Source organism: Vanessa cardui, chromosome Z, assembly GCF_905220365.1.
Source record: "Vanessa cardui chromosome Z, ilVanCard2.1, whole genome shotgun sequence".
Taxonomy (NCBI): domain Eukaryota; kingdom Metazoa; phylum Arthropoda; class Insecta; order Lepidoptera; family Nymphalidae; genus Vanessa; species Vanessa cardui.
The window spans coordinates 8432743-8458709 of NC_061154.1; the positions used below are offsets into that span (position 1 = coordinate 8432743).

The 25967-nt window shown below is 32.8% G+C and overlaps 1 protein-coding gene across 1 annotated transcript; it reads right to left on the reverse strand.

Moving 5' to 3' along the window:
- LOC124543104 (plexin domain-containing protein 2) lies at nucleotides 1-24375 on the reverse strand. The gene is made up of 12 exons (XM_047121150.1): nucleotides 24131-24375; nucleotides 21335-21568; nucleotides 13815-13943; nucleotides 12251-12321; nucleotides 12035-12163; nucleotides 10175-10367; nucleotides 8226-8432; nucleotides 6019-6170; nucleotides 4709-4781; nucleotides 4061-4192; nucleotides 1360-1556; nucleotides 1-263 (listed from the first exon to the last, which is right to left on the reverse strand). The coding sequence occupies exons 1-12, from the start codon at nucleotides 24213-24215 to the stop codon at nucleotides 195-197; spliced, it is 1671 nt and encodes a 556-aa protein (XP_046977106.1). The 5' UTR covers nucleotides 24216-24375; the 3' UTR covers nucleotides 1-194.
- Nucleotides 24376-25967: the final 1592 nt, after the last annotated feature.

Consider the following 25967-nt stretch of genomic DNA (forward strand, 5'->3'; position numbering starts at 1 on the left):
AATAGTTAATAATTCATCATCTTAGGCTCAATCGTAATTCACGACGTGTAATGTATACATAAAAAAGTCATCAAATTTATATTAATCAAAGTATCTTTGTCAAATCAAATCGCGTTGTAATGCGTTCGAAGCAATCTGTGTCGATTCTAAGTGGCCGGAAGCGCACCGGTTGGCGCCGACCGGATGTGAAAGCTCTACATGTGGATGGTGGCGGCCGTGTAGCGAGCCTCGCCGCGTCTCCAGCTCCACTGCGACGGCCGGTACTGGATAGATAGATAGATAGATAGATAGATAGATAGATAAAAATTTTATTGCACTCAATATCATATAAAATAACAGTACTTATAAAATGGTTTATTACAGAAAATTGAAGGCAAGGGCGGCCTTATCCAGGGCCGTATTTAGGGGAGGGCAACCGGGGCAACTGCCCTGGGGCCTCCACATGAGAGGGGGCCACAGTTTTCAGCAAGTTAACAAATACTGAGATATAGTCAAATTATAATAATGTTACCATTTAATATTTTAAAAGTTACCGATACAAATACGAAACAATTCATAGCTTACTGATTGAAATAAAAAAAAAACTAATTAATTCATAATAATATAATTATTAGGGTGTTCACGCTTCTGTTTGTCTAGGGCCCTCACTGCTTTGTGGCCCCGGGGCCTCCACACCTTTAAATCCGACTCTGGCCTTATCACTAAAAGCGATCCCTTACAGGCCCCAGGAGTAACAACACAAATCACAATGAGTCTAGAATCGCTTTACCAGTGCCGGCTCAGAATAAAATTACAATAAAAAAAAATAACAACAGCCTGTAAATTTCCACTGTTGGGCTAAAATCTCCTTTCTTTATTAAGGAAAAGGTTTCCAATGCAGGTTGGTGGAAAAATATGTAGCGGAATTTCTAAGAAATTTGACACATACAGGTTTCCTCACGATGTTTTCCTTCAACACTGAGCACGAGATGAATTATAAACACAAATGAAGCACATTAATATTTTGTGGTGCTTGCATGGATTTGAACCTGCAATCATCGGTTAAGATGCACGCGTTCTAACCACTGTACCATCTCGGATCTCATAATAAAATCACAACAAAAACTAATTAAGGAGCATCCCGATTGACACCTACCAACATAAGTACACATTAAACTATGTGAGTCTGCACAATTGTACGCATTGTAAGAAAGGCTGTGATAGGTTGTTATTGTACACGCTCAGCTCATCTACCTACGCTTGTAACACCCATGCCGCGTACGCATATTCGTACAAAAAAAGTGTGTTAAATTCATTGAAAGTGTGTGTGTGTGTGTGTGTTATATTCATTGAAAGTGTGTGTGTGTGTGTGTTATATACCTTGATGAGAATTTGTCCGCTGCGCGTGTGCGGGTTCTTGAACGCGTACAGCACCCAGGCCGTGAGGCTGCACACGAGCGTGATCGCCACAAACGCGGCGACCACGCCGCCCACGGGGGACGACGCGTACGTCGCCTCCGCCGGAGACGTGCCCGTGGGCAGCTTGAGCGTTGACTTCATTGGCTCCTCCGCATCACCTGGTATATTATATTATACGTAGTTTCAATAGGCTACTTGACTGGTTTTTAAAATTCATTTTATTTTATTTAGTAGAAGTTAAGGAACCCAGTAAATTTTACGTTTTTTATTTCTAGTACATATTGGCCGAAAAATATCATATTTAAATAACGCGCAAAAACGTCACTTGGACAATATGACGCTGCAATGGGGTCGGTGACGTCACTTTCCTGTATTTTAATCTGTGGTACATATAGTAAAAAAGTAAAGTTTACAAGAAAGTGACTTCATCATAAGCCCGGCCAATCAGGAGCGTTTTCTGTCACGTGAGAAACGTTTGAAAAAATGCATTTTTATTTATGGATTTTTGAATAAATTAAGTATTATTTACAAGTTTCGTTAGTAAATAACCATTTTTAAACTCATAATATTCACTGATTACAATAAATCACAATTTATTTTTCGCATTGTCAATAGCCTATTGTTCATAAGGTCTTTGCTAGCGATGCCCAACGGCAAACCAAGTCGCTCAAACTGGCGCCACTGACGCGCACGTTACGTATTGTGTTAGCCGTCAGATGGATTTGTTTTGTTGCAGTCTGAGTGAGATCTTAAGGATTGCCAACTGTAATATATCCCATACAACAAAGATACTTATTTCAAATGTTATTATCAAACGTGTGTACAACACCGAATTGCGAAAAGTATGTTTTGTAATGATAGGCATACATTTATGACAGCATCACATACATTACTCTGATCCCAATGTCAGTGTAATTTAGCACTTGTGTTATGGAAAATCAGAAGTAAAGATGGAACCATAAAGACTCAGACCCAAGACAACATAGAAAACTAATGAACATTATTTACATCGACTCGGATGGGAATCGAACAAGGGACCTAGGAATGGCGTACCCATGAAAACCTGCGTACTCACTACTCACAAACACCGTAACACTACAATATACTATAAATAAATAAAACATATTTTAATAATGTGCTCAAACATTGTCATTGTCATTGTCTTGTAGTGTAACTCACTACCTTAGGTAGTCGGTTATCTTACATTATAAAACTTGTTGGCATTCCAGGACCTTGTGTTATTATCCGCCTACCTCCACTTTCTACGAAAGGTTGAAAACGTCTAAATTCCTTGTTAACTTTCCACTGCTGGGCTTTAGTCAACTTTATTATGTTTGCAGCTTATTGACGGGTCAGTGGATATAAACTTTTATGTCAAGAAAATAGTCTTCAAAACAAATTATAAACACAAATAGAGCACTGAAAAATAAGTTTAAAAACATCAACAACATGACACAAACGACTTTAAGAATATGGTTGTTACGAATATCAACAGAAAGATCCATTAAAAAAGGAGATCACGCCTACACGTGTCTCGCCTTCCTTCGTTGTATCCTGTATAGTACGACACAAATTAGATGTAGCATCGGAAAATGCAATGGAATGAAAATAAAACCGATTACTGCCGATTTACACAACCAATAGAAATAGCTCCCTATCGCGCCATTCGACGTTATTCGTCGCTAAAGATTCTCGCGTCAGAGAAAACAAGTGCATGTAAATCGACGTGACAAATTGACGAATGTATTAAGTCATATGATATAACAAGTTATTACGTTTGTGCAAAGATCATATAAATATTGATAATTTGGGATAGCGTACTTATTTCAGATGTGATCGGTTTTACGAATTTTGCCGATGCGACATCTAAGTTGTGTCGTACTATACATATCTTTACAATAGATTCACACACTTTTATCTGAAATCACATAAACTATTGCCTATATATGTACCTTGTAGGTACATATATATAAGTCACCGTATAATTGTAAATACCGTTAGATTATAATCTATCTCGCGATATTGTGAACTGTCGAAAGATTGTGAACCGTAAGAGAATGTTTACAATTTAATACATTACTTTTCGGTGGATCTATAGAAGTAAATTTCAGTTAAATTTAAAAATAACTCTTACCTAACATAACCGATATATTATGAACATATTATAACATAAATTAATATAAAATTGTGTTTTATTGTATTTTTATCTTGAAAAATATGTTTTTGTAACTTTTAGATACAGGTATATTTATAATTATTTTTCAGATTATATACCAAATTTGTATCTACATTAATAATTTTGATGTTTCTTGTAACTTAATCATATTTACTTTTTTTTGTATCTCAATTATTCATGCATGCTGTGATGACCTGTAATTGAAAGTGCTTAATGTAATTATCTCTTAGTCTAAGAGCATCTTTTATGTGCAATTAACTCTTAGTCTAAGAGCATATTTTATGCAATTACTAATTTCGTAACTTCTGTTGGTTGTCCCTAAATAAATAAATAAACAATTATTCATGCATGCTGTGATGACCTGTAATTGGAAGTGCAATTAAATCTTAGTCTAAGACCCTTTTTTAGCAATTACTAATTTCGTAACTTCTGTTGGTTGTCCCTAAATAAAGTCGATTACAGTAGGGCCAGTGGTCTGTCGCTTACCGCTGTTGACGACGGCGGTCTCGTGCGAGGTGCGCGTGTCCGTGGTGTAGGCTGTGTTCCCGCCGGCAGGCTGGTCCACATGCGTGTTCCCCGGACACGACGCCTCCTTCGATATTGTGATCTTGTCGCAATCTAGTCGAAAAAACATCACACATTCGATATATGAGTATATTCGATACGATAAATGTATCGTATCCTATATACGTATATTTTATATATGTACGAAATGTCTTAGATATATACAACCCAATTTTAAGATATTTCTAATATTCCTGTTTACACAAGCTTTAAGCTAAATGGGAGGGCCATTTAGCTTAAAGCTTGTGCTATAAAGTGGGGACTCTGGACTTCGATACTTCGATAGGTGGTATCTAAACTTTGATAATGGGTATATATTTTTTTAAACATATAAGCTATTTCTGGACAATAGATCATTATTCAATAAATATTTCTAATAACCATTTTCAAAGTGATTTTCTCTAAGAATAAATCTTCACAAATAAAAATGAATAAGTTGCTATATATGACCAAATAATTATTCTAGCCGTGCAAATCCAAAACGATACATAGTATATGTGTATAATACTGTGTTATTATTAACATTTATGATAATGACTTTAATTTCTACATATAATTGTATATACTTACTTCTGAGGAGCCAGTCCTGTTTGTTTCGATCGGTTCCACTTGAACATTTCTTAATATATTCACACCAAAGGCACTGTAAGTAATAGTCCACAATTTAATAGCGAAATAAATCATAACAAATTACAATCGGCTATTTGATTGGTTTTTAAAATCCATTTTATATTATTTAGTAGAGGTTAAGGAACCCAGTAAAAGTAGATTTTTTTATTTTTAGTACATATTTGCCGAAAAATGTCATATTAAAAATCCCATATTTAAATAACGCGGGAAAACGCTACTTGGACAATATAGCGCTGCGATGGGGTCGGTGACGTCACTTTGCTGTATTTTAATCTGTGGTACATATAGTAGAAAAGCAAGGTTTACAAGAAAGTGACTTCATCATAAGCCCGGCCAATCAGGAGCGTTTTATGTCACGTGAGAAACGTTTGAAAAAATGCATTTTTATTTATTTATTTTTAAATAAATTAAGTATTATTGCAAGTTTCGTTAGTAAGTAACCATTTTTAATCTCATAATTAACACTGATAACAATAATTCACAATTTATTTTTCGCATTATCAAATTAATATTTATTTAAGCCTAATTAATATTCCTATTGATACTGCATCTTGTTAAAAACATTATTACATGAAAACAATGATATACTGCTACGTCACATATTGATTTTATTTTCTAAAATCATTTATCTGTCTCTATGTCTGTAGTTTTCAATTTTTACTCTCTCTTAGGCTATTTTTATGCCCAAAACTTGAGGACTAATCCCATAAACGCGAGCGAAACCACGTGTGACAACTAGTATTCTATACATAACTTTAAGAGCATGGACACATTTCTTTGACTTATTGTACAGTCGGGGTAAGAAAAAATTCGTCACCTTAAGATATTTTCGTGTGCTCAGTATGTATCATCGATCGAGAAAATATGACACTGACAGACATATTTTGACGATTCAGTAGAAGATATCATATCTAATTTAAATTTGTAATGACTAATTACGCTATTAAGAATATTTCATGTTGATATAAAACTAGACGTAGTCCAAAGATGTAATCCTATTTTGAACCAAGCTATCATAATATGTAAGTTTAATTTTACATTCACTTGTCAGTTTAGTGCTTTAGTTCCAAAAGGTACTAAGAGTTAACGACTTGATAAAGGAATTAATATAAAGGTTTTCTTACTCTGACTGTACATTCATAAAACGGTAACCTTTCAAGTCGCTTTAGTCCCATCCCACGCGACGGAACATTGAATTCTTTAAATCTAGACAATAAAACCGACCGGTGATTATTTATTTAGCGTCTTACATTGAATCCGGTGTCGTGGTTGACGCAGCTCTGGCATGAGTCATACTGCAGGCAAGTGGGCAGCGCAACCAGTTTCAGTATGGTCATGTTGGATATCTCGTGGCTCTTGAAAGAAACGCGGTGGTACTCGTAGATCGTCTTGCGTCTCACGTCTGTTGAATTTAAATCCATTGAAATACAGTAATACCCCGACTTGCGCTACCTCGACTTACGCGAATTCGGAGTTACGCGATTTAATTTTCTCGTCTATTCGTTTTTTGTTTGAACGCTGCGCAGTCAAGGTCAAGCGGCGGCGTTTGTTTCTGACTCGTCGTGACAGAAGCCCTCAGTTCGATTGAAAAAGGGTTAACAATTTTGGAAAGCATGAAGACTCCAATGAAGAGCGCATTTTTGTTACAAAACATGGAATAAAAAAAATTACTACGATGCTACGAGGAGTTATTACGGGAGAAGAAAAAATCATTGACTTGTCAGACGATTTTGTTACAATTTATGAAACCTTCTACATTGTGATTGTGTTACATACATACACTACATACATAAACTCTATTAATATAGTCTGTCATATTATCTAGAATTAGATACTAATTATTTCCTAAATTATTGTTTTATTTAGTCTCCAGTCCCAATTAAACATACTTTGTATGTCTTTATATGCAAAATTGTACCCCGACTTACGCGAATTCGACTTACGCGGATAGCGCTCAGTCCCACCTATCGCGTAAGTCCGGGGTATTACTGTATATAGCATACTCGATTGGCGTAAGCCGAGATGGCCCAGTTGTTAGAACGCATGCATCTAAACCGATGGTTGCGCGTTCAAACCCAGGCATGCACCACTGAATATTCACGTGCTTAATTTGTGTTTATAATTCATCTCGAGCTTAGCGGTGATGGAAAACATCTTGAGGACATTTGCATGTGTGTAATTTCATAGAAATTCAACCACATGTGTTTTCCACTAACCCGCATTGGAACAGCGTGGTGAAATATGTTCCAAACATTCTCAAAGAGAGTGGAGGCCTTAGCGCAGCTGTGAGATAATTACAGGCTGTTGTTGTTGTTGTAATCTTACTATAAACGACTTACGACGTTACTACATACTATTTGTTGTAACTAAAGGTCAAATTATCTAGAAGACAACTACCTACGATTCTAGTATTAAAATTCTTTGATAATGATATTGTCGAAGGTAAACTTTCCTCCTACTTATAAATAAGGATATGACACATCTTTGTTTGACGGTAAGCGTAGAATTAATACTTCTAGACTTCCAGGCAGGATGTATTACATACATATATATAATTGTATTTAACTAACATGACTGTATTTTTGAGTGTTGAAAAAGAGTAACTACTGACTTTCTCGCCGGTTCTTCTCGGTAGAATCTACTCTACGAACCGATGGTAGCTTCACTTAATATAGTTGTTAAATTACGATTCAAAAGTGCTTGCAAATGCCTACTTGGTTATTTTTTGGTTTTGTTTTTCTGAAGTAACATCAAATTAACCATGAAAATAATTAACGTTGTGATTGTAAAAGATATATCTTTTAGGATGTTAGAATTATTCCTACGAATAAACCTGACTACAGGAGCTGACTACAGATACCACCATAATAGCGTCTAAGCTTCCAAGGTTGGTGGTGCATTGGCGATATGAGGAATGTTTAATATTTGCTCCAACGCCAACGTCTATTTTTTCTTACAGTACATCTCTATGCTTCGACGGTCGGCAAAAACAAGTAGTGTGTCCTGTGTATGTTTGTGTCAATCAAAGTGCACTTGTGTTTACGCACACACAAACTCGTAAATACTTGGCACCCACTCATCAGATATTCTACCTCCAAATAACAGTACTCATCATTGTTGTGTTCCGGTTTGAAGGGTGAGTAAGCCAGTGTAACTACAGGCATAAGGGACATAACATAATTCCCAAGGTTGGTGGCACATTGACGATGTAAGGAATAGTAAATATTCCTTACAGCGTCATTGTCTATGGGTGATAGTGACCACTTAACATCAGGTGGCCCATATGTTTGCCAACCTATACCATAAAAAAAATATATACACTATAAAAGAATTTGTATATTAATATTATTGTTACCGTAAGGAATAGTTTGCCAACCTATACCATAAAAATATATATATACTATAAACAATTTGTATATTAACATGATTGTTACCGTAAGGAATAAGGAATACTTACAGAATAATATTTTATCGTTGAGGTAGGCGTCGCTGATGCCCACTTTGACGGGGTGCTCGGTGTCATTAATGGCCTGCACGGGTATCGGGATGTCCTTGTACGCGAATATAATGTCGCCGTTCTTGTAGAGGGTCACAGCGAACGTGAACTTCTTGCCGGGATCCTCTTGAAGGGTCACGTTCTCCCAGAACACGGTGAATTTTTCACCTGATCAAATTAATTAATATATACATATAACATAATCACGAAAACTCAAGTATTCTTGGATTTACGAATATAAAATTCGAGGTTGCGAGGTTTATTTCACAATGATCCTTATTGGTTTACAGCCAACCTCAGATCAACCTTAAGTAACCGTTTTATGGTAATAATAAATAAAGCTGATATATAGTTTGAAACGTTCTCTGGGATTTTATGCACATTAGAACGAAATCGTGTTTGTGCAAATATGAACTTACGACAATGAAACAAAATCATAGTATGCTATCAATGAAACATATCGGTTTACTTTTGTATATTATACTAGTTCTAGTCACGTCAATAGTCTGAGTTTAATGCTCGTTTATTATCATGTTATATATTAAAGCAAGACAAATAATGATAATTTTAGAAGTTTCTAATGTAATGTCGTTAATAAACAAGTTATGGAGTATATTTAGTATCAGTATTGCACCCGTGCGAAGCCGGGCCGGGTAGCAAGTCTGGTATAAAATTTACGTATATTATCCACTAGGGTTATTAGTTTTATCGGTTAAGCAATAAACAAAAACGTATCATTAGTACAAATTGACATAAATTACTTTTAATTTTATACTATTTGATAAATTTAATTATATTTGTTTTGGTTGAATTTTCGACGAAGATTTGTTTGATCGGCAAATAATAGCGTGCGTTGACTATGATAACAAATGCTACACAATGTCATACAAAGATCCTCGCAATCACGATAAAGTGGAGTCACTTGCGTGTTGATTGATCGTATCAGATGCATTTCATTTAAGAGACCTCCTAACTATTGAGGGCAATCGAAGCGGTTCGAACGAATACATTTGTGACACACTATCAATTCGAGATAATTTACTATTATATAAAACGAATTGAAATAAAAGAAGTAATAGTACAAATGAATTTATAAACATATCAATTCAGAAATCGATTATATAATGTGTGTTTTATATATTTAACATAATAATAAATACTATTTTTTTCGCTATGGTATCTGCCAGCTGTCATCCAGCACGATTATGTTCTATATTCTGGACCAATCAGAGAGCGAGTACAGATAAATAAACAATATAGACATTGAATTGACGCAATGTCATTGGTCGAAATTTTGAATTTGTAGTGCGCCATATAGAGAGTAAGACTGAAGCTGTTTTGTTTATTATACTTCCCAAGTTAGATACTGAACCACGTTTCGTGCGCAACTTACTTATTTAATTCATGTTTATTATTACAAAATTAGTTTTTAATATAGAACTGTAAAAATAAGTCGATATTTTTTTTCCATTGGAATGTTTGAATATATATATTTTTTAATATGACATGTATGTTAATGTTAGATAAGTGTCTGTATAGATTGGTGTCTATATAAAAAATGATTCCATATTCAAATACATATAGATAAATTAAATTAATACATTTAATGAATGCCTAAACATAAATGATATATCCTTTTGTTATATCGAACAACTTATGTACAAAATATTGACCCTATAGTCAAATAGATTCTTTAAAGAAGAAAATTTTTGCTTGAATTTTTCTTACATGAAAATTATTTCTGTAATAAACAATATTGGTGTTTCTGTTTTAGGACTTAAAATAAGAGAACGTGAGTTTAGATACTACCATGATAGAATCGAATTAGTACAGATACAAATGTCACAACAGCAAGATAAAGCGACTATACAACAAAGGCAACGACCATGAACGGTGACCATACAACTCACCATCGTCACTGAGCTTGACAACGCTGTCGTTGGTCAGCTTGGTGTCGAAGTTGGCCATCAGTGGCGCGATGTACTGAGTGGCGGCCAGCCAGTTGTGGACGTGATCGCCGGTGTAGATGAAGCCGCCGGTCGCCACCGTGATACTCTTCACCGGATGCCCGTAGAATGGAAAATCGAATGAAAGGGTCAACGTCTGGAAAATTATTAAACTATGAGCACCTGTTGATCAGAGTTAACTAACATCTGTATACTTCATTTATTATTGTTGTAATGAAAATCAATTTTATTTTTACGTTGCGAGTACCTAGCAACAACAATAGCCTGTAAATTCCCACTGCTGGGCTAAAGGCCTCCTCTCCCTTAGAGGAGAAGGTCGGAACATATTCCACCACGCTGTTCCAATGCGGGTTGGTGGAATACACATGTGGAAGAATTCTTATGAAATTTGTCACATGCAGGTTTCCTCACGATGTTTTCCTTCACTGCTGAGCACGAGATGAATTATAAAGACAAATTAAGCACATGAATCAGCGGTGCTTCCTTGGGTTTGAACCCGCAATCATCGGTTAAGATGCACGCGTTCTAACCACTGGGCCATCTCGACTCTTTACTGGGCCATCTCGACTCTTTAGCTAGCATTTAAAAGATATTATTTGCATTTTAGCTTCTTTAGTATAAAATATATATTCGGTCAGAGTGTTTAATATTCTATAATAATGTTAAACTTATTACAGGAAAATTTTGAAATAAAATTAAAATGAATAGAATTAGTGTAGCGGAATAGTATTGTGTCCGTGGTGTCTGTATAACAAAGGACTATATAATCGATCGCAGTTGTTTATTTTGCTTTACTATTCCGGTGGTTGGAATAGACTACACACTGATACACTAGCTCACTAGCTAGCCATATCTAAATATCGCTTGTTATCAGACAATACGTAGCCAATATTAAAATAATTCCAAACAATTCAACTACAACATTCAGACCGGCTAATTTGTGCGCGAAAAGTTTGATCGTATAAAAATATAATCACATAATTAGTGTATATTATGAATAATAACAAGACCAAACGTGACTGTGAAATATTACAGCGCGATATAATGACGATAGCTGAGATACGAGTTATTATTAAAAACTCGTTCAGGCTGAGAGTTTGAGGTCGATCAATGACTTGGTATCAGTGTGAATAATCAACATTCGTCCGGGTTAGCTGCCGGCCGCCTGACACCGACGCTCCTTGACAATAACACTAGGGACCATTCATTTATAACGTAAGACTATTTACGCTTATTTTTACCCCCTCCTTTCCTATCATAGGAAAAAAAAAGAATACGTCGCCCCCCCCCCCTATTTCATAATTATTACGTAAAAATCTAAAGGAAAAAACGAATACAAATTGGTTTATTTTAATGTATATTTTTCAACGTAACATTTTTTTTACATATGTGATTATAAGTTCAAAGGTTCTAAAGATACGCATCCGAATTAACCTCGGCAATCGCGCAGACAACTCTGTGCTTTTTTAAATTATTTAAACCTTGATATTTTTTTTATCTTACGTAAGAACTATGGAAACACCATCCCACCCCCCTGTCAGACAACATAAGACTTTATCCCCCCCCCCTCTAAACGTCTTACGTACTAAATGAATGGCCCCATATTGCATTAATGAATTGCTTGATCCCGACTCCACTGTGTCGCCTTTGACCGCTTAAGGCGTTAACATTTTCGATTAGAATGCATTCAACAAACAAATACTTCGATTTTCACGACGCTACGATTTGAAACAGCTTAAGTCACAGCTGCATTGGACTTTAACGGTGGTTTAATTTATGTCAATATAAACAAAAGTTACTCACAGTGGCGCGCCGGTGAGAATCGCTGAGGAGTTCGTGTACGCTAGGTTTGTGTTGAGTTATGTTCGCCCAGTACTCTTGGAAATATTCAATGTTACCGATGAAAGTACTGTTGTAGAAACTGTGGTTATCCTGAAACAAGTATCATTTTTGAGAACTCAATTTCCCGAATGAAGCATCTTATTTAACTATAATACAGCGTCTCAATATAACACTCACGTATTTCAGTTGTGTGAGATTCTGTTCTGCCTTTATAGTTTCCGGGGTTTCTTTGAAAACGTCATTAATATCTGAAATCAAAATAGGGAAATAGTAAAGACACATTATCATTGAATTATAAATAATAAATGATTTGTTACTAAATAAACGAAAACCGGCAGCCGATTGTTTTCCATATTTCATAACATTATTTAAGACATAGTTTGCAATAGCTATATCAGTAAGAGGTAGTGACTATGCTGTTTTATTGTTTTGAATTTTTTTAAGCATTTTTAAAGATAACGTTTTATTTTCGGCGTAATAACAACATTTTTATATCTAAAATAAACATGGATCTTAAATAATTGTTGACGTAATTTTAAATAATTTATTAAATAAATAAAAACAATTAGCGTCTATTTAAAAAAAAAAAAAACGAGTAGTAATCATTATTTACTCTGTTCATTCGATCGTCGATTTACATGTTTTTTTTTTCACAAATATGCGTCGTGACCAAACATACTATACGCTTGTAATTATTTAGGTAAGGTTGACGTAAACAAAATTATATACGGATTATTTATTTGCTTTGCTGATAATGTAAATTCAAAGCATGGAATATTGAGTTTAAAATTTGAAATTAATACTAGTCTATATTATAATTGAAGCAGAGCCGTTATTATATTATACATAAAATACGATATACGATACATTGAGATTACAACTCTATGAAAGTAAATATAGTGTTATACACAGTTCAAGTTTAAATAGAACTAATTAATATCAACCGCGGACGACGGCCAACGCTTAATTGCCAGTTTGAATGCAGTGGACGCATCGTGTCTTACTATAACGTCGATAAATGTGGGCACAGTCACAGACAGTACAATATAGTTATCAAATACCAAATTGACAGGTTAACTAGAAGAAGATATTAAATATTAACTAGACAAAGATATTAAGTACAGAATTAAAATATGTGGCGTTCGATTTACAAAATAATTAAACATATAATTAAGATGTTATGTCTCTTGTACTTTTTACTTTCATTGACTAACCCTCGCGTTTTGAACCGAAATACGGCAGCACAAGGATGTTTAAGTGATTGAATTATTAAATGAATGGATTGTACGAGTCACAGCCCCAACACTTGGGTTATGTGTCTTTGTCTAATTCACAGAAGTTTAAGATCACAGCGAATGAATACCACTGCAATAAAATACAAACATTGACCATCAATCCATTGATCAATTTCAAACATAGAAATTCGTTATAAAATTAATTTAACAAAGGACATGGCATTGATCTAGTTTGAGATGTTTTAATAAGGGTATATTTTCCTCAAGAGTTTTTTTTTTTTTTTAATTTTAACACAGAATCACGCAGAGTTCTTATCAAATTAAAAACACGCTTGTTGCTTCAATATTCCAAATTTAAATTTGTTAAATAATTGGAAGATAACGCGAGGTACGTATGCTTATAGGAAAATATTATGTATATTTTTTCCTGCATATCTTCTATCTGGGTTTTATTAATATAAGTTTAGTAGTTATTCCTCGTTAATTAATACAGATAGAAGACTCACTGTCGTCTGGCAGTATCGGGTCGCTGACTTTGGGCATGTTATCGGGAACGTTAACGTGCAGCGTCCCTGAATTGTTGAACCCAAGTAGCGGCGTATGTGTCTCATCAGCTACGGTTTTGGAAGTCGTTTCTGAAAAAGATTCACATAATTTATAAAAAAGGAAATTTGTTACGGATTATCTAATTTCAACTATTATTTTTTAGTTGGCACAGCTTAAATACTTATATATATGTTTTTAAATTTGTCTGTTTTAAGAAACCTCATTCCGAGAGAACCGAAAATATACATAGAATTGCAGATATTACTTTATAACATTGAAAAGGAATTTAATATTAATACTATAAACAAATAAAACTCGTTGAAGAGTAACTTTAAGAAGTAATGATCTAATTCTAAAAAAAAGTTATTGGTATCGACATTACTCCCGATACAGGGCATATAAATCGGACATACGAGGCACAACTATTTCATACATAATCGACAAATATCTTACCAATATTTGCTAATTATAACAAAAAACAATGCTCGAGAAACAGGTCATGTGAAAACAGGATAAAGTAGTAGTTTCTGAGATTATCGCATACTTAAACACAGACAAACGCGGCGACGGCTAGTATTTATGATATACATATAGTAGATAAGATATCCTAAATACTTTGGTAGTCCCTAAGTGCTTGTGTATCTTTTAAAATTCCTGCAATGGAGCTCAATAATGGGTGTGTACTGTGCAATGCTCGATCACTTGTTTAAAGTGCTTTATGATAGGCCAATGTTCATTCAACGTTTTGAAACTTAAGAGCTTTTAAATGCTTAAGAAGTGAATTTGTAGTGATTGATATAAATATATATTTGTTAAATGTAATAATAGTCCTAGCACATCACAACGTTAACGATTATTCGAAATATAATATAAACTAGACAAAAACCCAAACTTCGCATGAATTCGTTAAAATATATGACGAATAGGGGTATGTGACGTACCTATATTCACCATAAATTAAATATCCCATATCCCAAGCATATGTATAATTCACGCAGGTAATTTATTAATTCTCTACACACATTTGATTACTTTGATAATTGGATGAACTTATAAAATATTGCTTACAGGATTACAGCATTAGCGTCATTTACATCATACACTTATTTGACAATTAAAACTATATAAATACGATCCAAATGCAATTTGTAAATAATGTATAAATCTTTGGACAAAAACACAAAAATTCGCCACTGCAAATATTTTAAGGAAAATCAAATAAATATTAATCGTTTATCGCAAGCACAAAAAACACATTCGTAATTGTTGATATTTTATAGTCGGTTTAAGAATATTACGACAATGTTTAAAGATAAAATCTAACGATACATAATAAACGATACATGTTTTTTCTCAATTTGGAAACAACAATAGAAATCATGTAATATTCGCATTTGATTTTACGACTTGTTTATATAACATGAAAAGTGAAGTCGATAATACACGAACATTAGTTATACGCAAAGCAAATACAAGTTAATGTGGCGCTGAATTTGTAAGTGTTATCGGTATTAACTGACTTCCTTCAATCAAAAGCAGCTGCTCCATATCTCGCCTACGACTTAAGAACACATTATTACAATCATTCGCAGGTAAATCAGAAGCAGCGAGCAAGCAAGAGGGCAAGATAACATTTGAATGATATAAACAGCAAATGTCTATGCGAGCGAGACGTCGTGTGACACTACGAAGTAGACTTAAGAAGAGATTCGATATGACTTGCTCCAATCGACATCTAGGACATCAGCTATAGAGTACTGGAGACAAGATCAATTATATCAAATCCTGAAAATTAAGATGATAGAAGAATAGATAAACGTGCAGTGCTCGGCATTGTTTTCGCCATTGTTAAGGGATATTATTGCAAAAATTTAAAACGGCGCAAAGCATACGGTTTTAGGTTGTTGTTTGGACTTTCTGATGATGATATGAGAAATGACCAATTTTCTAGCCTATCTCACCTACTCATCAGATGTTTTACCGCCAAACAGCATAACTCAGTACTGTAGTGTTTCGGCTTGAAAGGTGAGTGAGCCAGTGTAGCTACAGGCACGTGTACTAATTCCCATGGGTGGCCATTGGCTGTGCAAAGAATTGATAATATTCCTTATGTGGGCTCCACTAACCATCTTACATATATAATCACAATAATATCGTCGCCAGCTCTTAATTATACGAAGGATAATAAAACAGAAAACAAAGTAATATGTAGGTATATAGAAAAAAACCAAATGACTTTCCACGACTTTCATAATATTAATTAATGTTATAACCTAGAGCATGTGAATAAAATGAAAATGACAATGAGAAATGTTATATAAATAAATATTTGATGATACTTGCATATCATGTGTATTTTACCCACTGTTTGTACAGTTATTCAATATTATTATTCTATCCGAACAAACGTCATCGAGCGACGCAGTGAATAATCAACCTTATGCCGTTTTGTTAAAATATACGTCCTTAGTAAAAAGATAAACGTCTTTGTATAGCAGCTTTAGTGTTGTGTTTGTATTGTGTAATTGTCTTTAATGAGTACATCAATAATTTGAATTATTAATAGCGCGATACTATTATTTTTTTACTTTATATTTAGATGTTTAAGATCATTTCGTACTTTATAATAGGATTAAATTATCATACAACTCTTCAAATGTTTAAACAAAATGTATAGTGTTATCTAAATCATTGCAGCATTGTTCTTAGTTTTAAGAGTTGCTTTTTATTTTATTAAAAGTTAAGTATCCAGTCCCTGGAGTTTATGATTCTTAACCGTTAAGTGAAGTATCTACAAATGATATCATTTAGACGGCGTATCGAAGCGACGTCGGACTGGTAGTACGAGTTTATTTCATTATGAACACGCCTTATTGACGCCGTCAGTGCGCAGTGGTCGCGGTACTACGACACCGCCTTTTCTCTCTAGTCACTACTTATAATACATTTGCGTTGCATACAAACAACTGCAATGTGACTGCAATGCAATTGATTCCGTCCTCCGAGCTCTGACAAAAATAAACATTTTTGTATACATTCACGAGTGATGACCTATGTTAAGAGATTTTGTAGGTCGTTGTACGATAAAGACGACGACTTAATAAGTCATTAACTATCTATCAAGTCGCAACAGGTTATGAATACTTATAAAAACATGTCGCAGAGACCATAGATATTTCTAGAGCGAAACTGCCACCGTTACATTGTCTCGTGATCACGTACGCATACCATAAACTATTCGTATGTTCGTAGCTCATAGCTTACTTGCATGCAAATAGTTGTGTACATTATTGATAATGACTTCTATTGGCTTCATAACTTGCTTAGCCGGCTGTAATTAACGAGCACTGTAGGTACAGGATGAATTTAATTGAAGGAACACAAAAATATTAACGAAGGAAATATTGTATTACCAATAAGTAATTCTATACGTACAATTTTATCCGTCACGGTTTTACTAAAACTGACGACTAATATAATAGAACAATAGTGTCTTATTGTTAACAAAAATTGCTCGCTGTCGGGCTAAATCCACAAGACAAAGAAACAAATCATCGTTAAACGTAATCACTACTTAGGAGTGACGTCATTTTTATTGATTCCAATTAAATATAAGGTTTTACGTCAAAATTATAATCAAGTGATATCGGTTGGATGTTTCTTACGTACAACAAATTGGCGTACCAGTTTGACGAGCTTTAGTATAGACGTAAACTGTCTGTATTAAAGTATATATTTCTCTGACTTTTTGACAATTCACGTTATTATTATTTTTGGTGTTAATTGGATTTGTGTCGATTTCCTTGATTTTATGTATATTCCAATAATAATAACGTGCGCTGATAATACTTTAGGCTTGTATTAAACTGATGATACGAATTAATTTGATCGGTTAACGAGTTGCCCGCTGTTTCACAAAACCTTGTAATCGTTTCAGATTGTATAATAGCAAAGGAATTAGAAGCTACATTAAATATACGTTTAGTTAATATCAATAATATTTATCATCTAATCTATTAAATTATGTAAATAATTAACTGATATTCTTTGGATGCCGCTGGACACTCTTAATGCATGTGAATAAATAAATTGAGAGTATGACTAAATCAGTTTTATCTTAAAGTATACGTACCTATTATTAATGTCGATGAATCGATGCGACCATTCAACTTCAGAAAGGCAAAGTTCACACTATCGCAATGGGATTAAACGCGCCTTTCACATAGTTCACAAGTTTTAACATTTAAAATCGAAATATATATTTATTAAAAAATAATATAACAATAAAACATTATTATATTCTTTCTCTTCTACGTGAAATATAGATTGTTGGTTTTGGACCTATGTGGATGATTTTAAGTAACCCTTAGCAAAATTTTATTTTGACTTAAAAGTAACTATATGTTTTGTATAAAACCGCCTTATCGACATGCCGCCGGCTGTAAAGAAACCTATTTGACTTGCATTACGTAACTACAGAGTATCTTGCCGGTTCTTCTCACTAGAATCTATATTCCGAATTTAATACATGTTTTAAATTAACTTATTTTTGTTTAGATCCTCGAATTCGATCGAAGTAATTTTTAAAGGATTTTTCCTTTTTGTTTATTTACTCGCAAGAAGTATGTGTAATGATGGGAATTCCAAACTGTCGGCCATATGCATTCGTAGCTATTGAAACGATAAGAAAAAAATCTACAACTTTTCCCCTCATTTATTTATGATTCGCAAATCGACCCTTTGTTGTTTAATTTTTTTATGAATCATGAGAAGTCATGCATTGAACAGTCACATGTTTTTGCTTTAAGCGGATGACGTAAAGATTGTCACAACTATAAAATCGACCAAATACTACGGAGTTAATATAAGCAGACAGCGTCAAGAAAACCATTTACAACTTAAGATAAAAAAAATTGTTCTTTACAACTCTTAACTTAGAAAGAAAATCAATAAAATTCCGTTACCGCATAAAGCTATTAACAGTAACACAAATGTTTAAGTAACAGTAACTGAGCTACGTGACCTTGAAGTCCAAATTGACCGATAAACTGTTAATATAATTACGGACGCCTATATAAAGTAAGGATTTATTTAGCGACTTCACAAAGCCTTCGACTCTTACTTTTATATTTAAAAGATTTCAGCTCAAAATAGACCAAAATAGTTTATTACCAAGTTCCTCAGTTTAAAAATTAAAAGCCGTCCTCTAAAACGTACGCAAAAAGAAAACATTCTTGTCTGATATTCTTATCAAGAAACTATTATACACTTTAAATCTGATAAGAGCACTATTTACATATACATAATGATGTACATATGACAGGATAGCCGTGTTTGTACGACAATTGTCTCAAGTATATACTACTTTTAGATTGACGATTAATCTCAAAGGAAAAATAATCGCTTTTTTCCTGCAATGCAAGTTTAAATTCTTGGTTCCTCTCTTTTATAATATATATGCATCACACATATAAACCTTCCTCTTGAGTCACTCTATTAATGAAAACTGTATTAAAATCCATTGCGTAGTTTAAAAACGACTTTGTTTTATAATATGATGAAATATGCAACATTTCTGCAGCTTTAATACGAACTAATAAATACAATTTTATAATTTGTGTTTTAATGTTTAATTTAACAACATTAATATACATTATACCTTCGTAATTTAATTACTTAGAAAACGCATTTTTCATGTAACAAAAATCTTTTCGTTAGTTAACTTGGCGGGAGCTGGTGGAGCAAGCTGAAAACCTCTTTGGTAAGGCCTTGGGCAGGCAGTGGATAATTTGTTTACACTTGGTTAAAATTTATTACAGTGTCTGCTTATTACGGTAGGAAAAACGTACTGATATGTATAAGTCTATGTATAAGAAATTGACTGTTTCTTTGCGTTGTATGATAAAATAACATAATTACAATCATAGTAAATTCAAATGATATATTTCTGGATGAATACAGGCCAGTATATAACTAAGTAAGACAAACAAGTGTTTAATAAGTTCATTTATATAATTTTGTTTGTATCAGTTATCATTTGTATCAGAATTACAATAAAAAATATAAAATACGTAAAAGACTAGTAGCAAATATTAAGTTTCATATACATGGATAGCCAAGTCGCTTATCATACTGTAATTGCACCCGTTTAAATAAAATTGTACATGTGACCGCATATTACATACATTCTTTTATTTATGCATGATCAAGGAATACTACCACATGTCGCCTGACGTACGCCCAAATTATATGCACGTAAATACTTAATATAGTTTTGTTCCGGTTGAAGGGTGAGTCAGTGTAATTACAGGTGTAAAGGACACCTCATAGTTCCCAAGGTTGCTGGCAAATTGTCACAGATAAATTATACCAATTTGAGAGTCGGCAAGATTAGGAACGACCTGCCTGCGTCCATTTTTTCCTGATAAGTTGAACTCCGGAGCCTTTAAGGTTAGAGTGAACAGGTTTCTTTTGGATGGGCGTGTACCACCTTCGTCTTTATCTACACTTTCCATCTGATGAGATGGAAGATAAACGCCTATTCCATTAAAATATGTATAAAAGCAATACCAGTATCTAAAGTCTTTAACAACTACCCTTTATATAAATTAAAAAGTTAATAACAAAAATTGTTAACAATTGAAAATGTTATTCTCTTGTTAATTAATAAAACACCTGTGTAATCTTAACTCGTTAACTCAAACATTTCAAAATAGAAGCGAGGACACATTAATGTTCCTAAAATACAATTATGTTAATAAGACCAATCATATCGTATCATATCTAGAATAAAGAGTTACGTAACAATTAGAATGTCCGAATTTATACAAGAAATAGATGAGTATTTACCTTCATTATATGTTTTTATTTTGAAATGCTTATTATATATATAGATCTGCTAAAATCGAGATACAATTCGAATATTAATCGAATAAAGCGGTTTCTGAATTTTCACATGGCTAATTTATTTTTATAATTGATCTTGTTTTTGGCGATGAATGAGGCTCATATTATGGTCAAATTTTACCTCACTGGAATAAGCTCTAAAAATATCCGTATATATTCGGTAGTGGGAAATGTCCCAAATGTTACTATACTATGTATTTCGGTTAATTCATCTTCTTCAGTTACAAGCAAATCGTCAAGATTCAGGAATCACACACTTTTGTGTTCCCTTCGATTTAGTCTTAGGCACTAAATTATTAGGTAGCTTATGTCTTTCCTACACTTCAAGCTTCTTTCGTACGAAATGTCATCAAATTAGTTGAAGTTGTTTGGTTCGATTAAACAATAAGACATGAAGACGATCTTCATAATATTTCAAGATAGATAGATAGAGTATATTCAATTTTAAAAACGACTTGACAAAATATTGTTGATAGAATAATACTTATTGAGAACATAGTGTATTATTTATACAGATTAATATTATTTCTTTGCTTATATAGAATTAAAATAAATAACTAATAAAATGACTTACTTTCAGTCTCATTTATGGATTTTTCTTTACTGGCAGTGGTGTTTATCGTAACCGCAGTTGTTGTGTTTGCAATCGTGGTAATATTTGTCGCTATTGGCGAAGCTGTAGGTGGAGTAAGTGGAGCCGCTGGGGGTGCGACGTCGGCATCTCGGCGTTGCCGGTCGTAAGCTATAAACTCCGGCTTTATATCACTACGAGATGTTTGACTGTTTACGATGACATATTCTGGATGCGCTGGAAGAGATTGAACTAATTAAATTTATGTGAATACTCTCTCATATTGAGCAAAGAACAATATTTAAGAATTAACATTTGGCATTTTTTACTGAACTTGTAACAATACCGTCATATAAAATTCTAATGATTTCTAATAATTATATTTTTGTAATTTAAAATAAATTAACTAATTAGCTATGACTTGAAACCATTAAAAAAAACAATAATATTTTAATTGGAGACACGAGCGCTATCCATTGGTTAAGCTTATGAGTGCATTGTTCATTGTAATAGAGCTAGTCGTATTAAACTATTTAACAGCAATGGTTATTGACCGCTGTAACAATAACTGTTGTTTAAATAGTATTTTACATCATGAAGATTAGTATTAATTGAAGTGACAGGAAGAAACAGTTTACAGAAAGTTTTATCTACATATTGTAGAAACACTGCATATAAAGTGTACCAAACTACCGAGCATTATTTTGAATAATTTTCTTTTAAAAGACAAAATTTGCAGTCATTATTGAGATTTTAAAGCTCAATTTATACGAAAGAGTGCAAAAATGCGAATTAATATTAGTAAAATTTAAATGGATACTATTGTACACCATTACTGTGAATTATAAAATTTATTATGATATACAAAATTATTTTAAAACAATATTCACTTAAGCAAAGAGTGATTATAGTGAAATTGAATATAGATATAATTTCTTGCATATTACATACTTTTTATCATATAATATCAATGTTATTAGTTGTTATTGTACACCTCACATTTAAAAAATATATGACCAGTTTCAAGTTACATGTACGATACATTTGTCTTGTAGAGGTTTATATAATAATTACTATTGTTACTTGATTGAAGCCAACATAATATTACTTATACAATGTATATACTTCAATTGAATCAACATAAAGAAAAATTCCAATGCTTTCAAATTTATAGATTGTATTTATAAGATTAGTAATTTTTGGGTTAAATATATGTACTATCAGCCTTACTTAAGTTTGGATAAAACCAAATTTTGGTCTATTTATAGATTTGATATCCATAAGCAAACTAAACCGAGCATTATTTTACTAATGGATGATTAGTTGATTGATAATGATTAGTTACTCATGTTTCTTAAAACATTCTATGGAATTTCTTTGCAAAGTTATTTATTTTTGATTGTAACAATATCAATTTACTACTTCTAATACAATTACTAAATAAATATACTAATCAAAACCATTGCCAGAGTTTGTTCTGCTTGTCTTTAAATTATATACCTTCTTTGAAATATTTTTATTTTTATTTATTTTTACCGTCTGTTCTAGTTTGATAGTTTTAGGTACACATGTATTGATTAAAAAACCCAAAAAGGGATTTTTAATTGAATGTCTCGGAATATTGTCAAATGCCAACAATCTTCAATACTAAACCTCCATACACACTGAATAAAACTATGATTTTCTTAGAAATTTAAGGATAGTTTCCTTAACAGTTTAAATAATTATATAATAATGAACTATTTGAATTACAACTGTCTAGATCAAACATTTTGTCGCACACTTTTTAAGTTATGGCTCTAGAAGTAAACCACATGGAATCTGTCCTTTCTTCTATTCAAATAATGTTTTTGGTATTATAAGCAAGGAATCAATAAAATATATATAATATTGCAGTTGTAAGCAATATTTGTAAATACTTTAATTGAAAAACTGTCAACCATACCATTATATTTAAAAGTTGCCTGATGAAGAGATTTTTTCTAACAAAATTACAGCAGACTTGAGAAAATCAAACTACATGATAATTATTATGCGAAGATAATTACAGCTCACTTAAGAAAATCAAACTACCTGATAATTATTACGCAGCTACACAGTACTAAAGACTAAGGTCAAGAAATTCAATCAAAAATCATCAATCAATTGTTACATACACAATTACAAATTAACAATTAAGGCATACATAAACAAAACATTGATTCTTTAATTTCAGTTTAAGAAATGAATTATCTATAAAATATTAGGTTTGGTTAAATTATATCACTTATATTTTATAATGTTATAATTTTTAAAAGTAGTTACGTAAGAATGTTGGCTTCTAAGTATTTATTATTATTTGTGTTAAAGGGGTCACCACATTCATTTGAGTCATATAAACACCTGAACATAATATAGATTATATACTAAAAATATTAAAACGAATACTCTAAAAGCTTGGGGAATGTAGGGGTAAACGGTTATTAAGATTTAAAAATTAAATGAATTCTTTTAAGAAGACATTAATAAATAATAATTAAATAACATTCTAACCTTAAATTAATCAAACAAAATACGGTTTATAAAAATGTAAGTATAATTGTCTAAAGCATTCAAAATTAAGTTCTCGTATACTCGTAGCAAAGGAAAAGAAAGAAAAATGCGTCAGTTTAACATGTACGAGCTCAGTATTTCAAAACATTTTTCAATCAAAAAATATTTTATATGTTTGTTTTATATTATTTACGTCATCGAATCACAAAAGTCAACGACAGACAGTACAAAGAATTTGTTGTTGATATAATGTGATTGTAGGCTTACCTGTTGCAACAAAAGTAAAAGAAAGCGTAATTAACAATAACGTTACTATGAAATTCGCTTTAGCCTCCAATTGTAAGAAATCCATTTTCACAGAAATTAAATATTGCTTCCAATGCGTATTTTTGTTAAAGTAACGTCATTTAGCTTTATTTGACGTTATCCACGCTGGCGTATTGAATGGTACTATTCTATGTAAAGTTGCTCAGCGATGTGCGAACTGCGAATTGCTATCAAGTTCAAGCGAAGAAACGAGAAACATGTGTTACCACTTTTTTATCTATTTTGTGGCATTTTTGTAAACGACTTATATTTTGTAAATCTTAGTTTTTTTTTTTTATAATAATGAAAAGGTTTTTTTTTTAATTCGAAAATCATAAAAATTTCCTAATGACAGAAACTGAAAAATGTTGAAAATGTCGTAGGAAAGTAATTATGCAATCATAACAACGACTTTTTTTCCAAAAGTATATGTTATGTGCTCTAGTACATAATAATTTTGTAATAGCACACTCAGTAAGCGAAGAGCATAATATTATGATCAAAGTTTATTATACCGTTTTTTAGACACTGAAAGTTTCTGTTTACAAAAATAAAAGCAGTGCTGCCATATAAGAAAACTCTCCACTCGATTTTATTGATGCACATTTTATGGTAAAAGTGGTAACGATTTAGTTGATGGTGGAAAGTGGTGGTAAGTTAATCTTTTAGGAAACCATCTGAAACCTACCGATTGCAAACATTCCTCAATTAGAAATACACTTTAAACTCTGTTATAATTATACTTTGAAATCATATACATTTCTATATTTTGATAAAAAAAAAAACTATTAACAACTTACTCTTCATTTTTGAATGGTTTACGAAATTTATTTAAATTTGTTATAATTCAATTAAGTTTACTTGTAAAACACTGATTCCATAGACAACAACAAATAATTTAGATAATTATTTTGAGATTAAAGATAAAAAAATAGGTAGTGATAATTTTTTGAGTATCATCAAATCAACATATTTTATCCTTGCTATTTCTGTTAGTTACCACAATCGAGAGTTATCATAAGTGCGTCTCATCATAATGAAGCTACTCACGAAACATCAACTTGATAGTAGTCAAGTGAAAAAGTGGACCAGGGACAGGATCCCTGAGAGAGAAGGAGAGAAGGAGTATAATTAATGATATAGAATCAAAAGCGTAACACCGTATTAGTGACTAGGGTACTCGTTAACACAAACAGTACCTAATACATACAGTAACGTAATATTCGGCATTTGAATGGACTTCTGTTATTACCTTTGCAACTGTTAAAATGAGATAAAGAAAAGTTGAATAAAAAATATACAACATAAGTACATATGTTGCATATTTTTAAGTGTACTTATGTTGTATATTTTTAAGTTTACTTAGGTTGTATATTTTTTAGTGCCGTTTGTTTCAAAATACTTCAAACCAAATGTTTAATTCTATGATTGAATATAGCTCAATAGGTTGGAGGTCTTATATAGCTGTTATAGAGCTCTACAAGTGTAACGCCACGCCACGAGTTCACCCAAATGGGTACAACATACAATGCCATAGAGCTCACAGCTAGTGTATAAACGCCGGCAAGGTATTTCCGGTCGTCCTGTTGGCCTTGATGAGCTTCGAGCTGAATTAGAAATAATGTTGCCAGAAGCTCTATCTTCCATCCAGGATGAGGCCAGGATCCCTCAAATGAGCGCGCCCAAAGGTCCCTTCTCATTCGTTCTCTGTTTGGTACAACTTATCGCTTTTTGTAACTCCTTTTTCAAATGGTGATATGCGGCCTACAGCTATCCCTCTAAGTTTCCATTGAGGCCG

Coding starts and splice junctions, on each gene's coding strand:
- LOC124543104 (XM_047121150.1), bottom strand. CDS start 24,215: ATGGATTTCTTACAATTGGAGGCTAAAGCGAATTTCATAGTAACGTTA. Junction 12,164..12,250: donor ATCTCACACAACTGAAATAC/GTGAGTGTTATA, acceptor TACTTGTTTCAG/GATAACCACAGTTTCTACAA. Junction 10,368..12,034: donor ATTCTCACCGGCGCGCCACT/GTGAGTAACTTT, acceptor ATAATTTTCCAG/ACGTTGACCCTTTCATTCGA.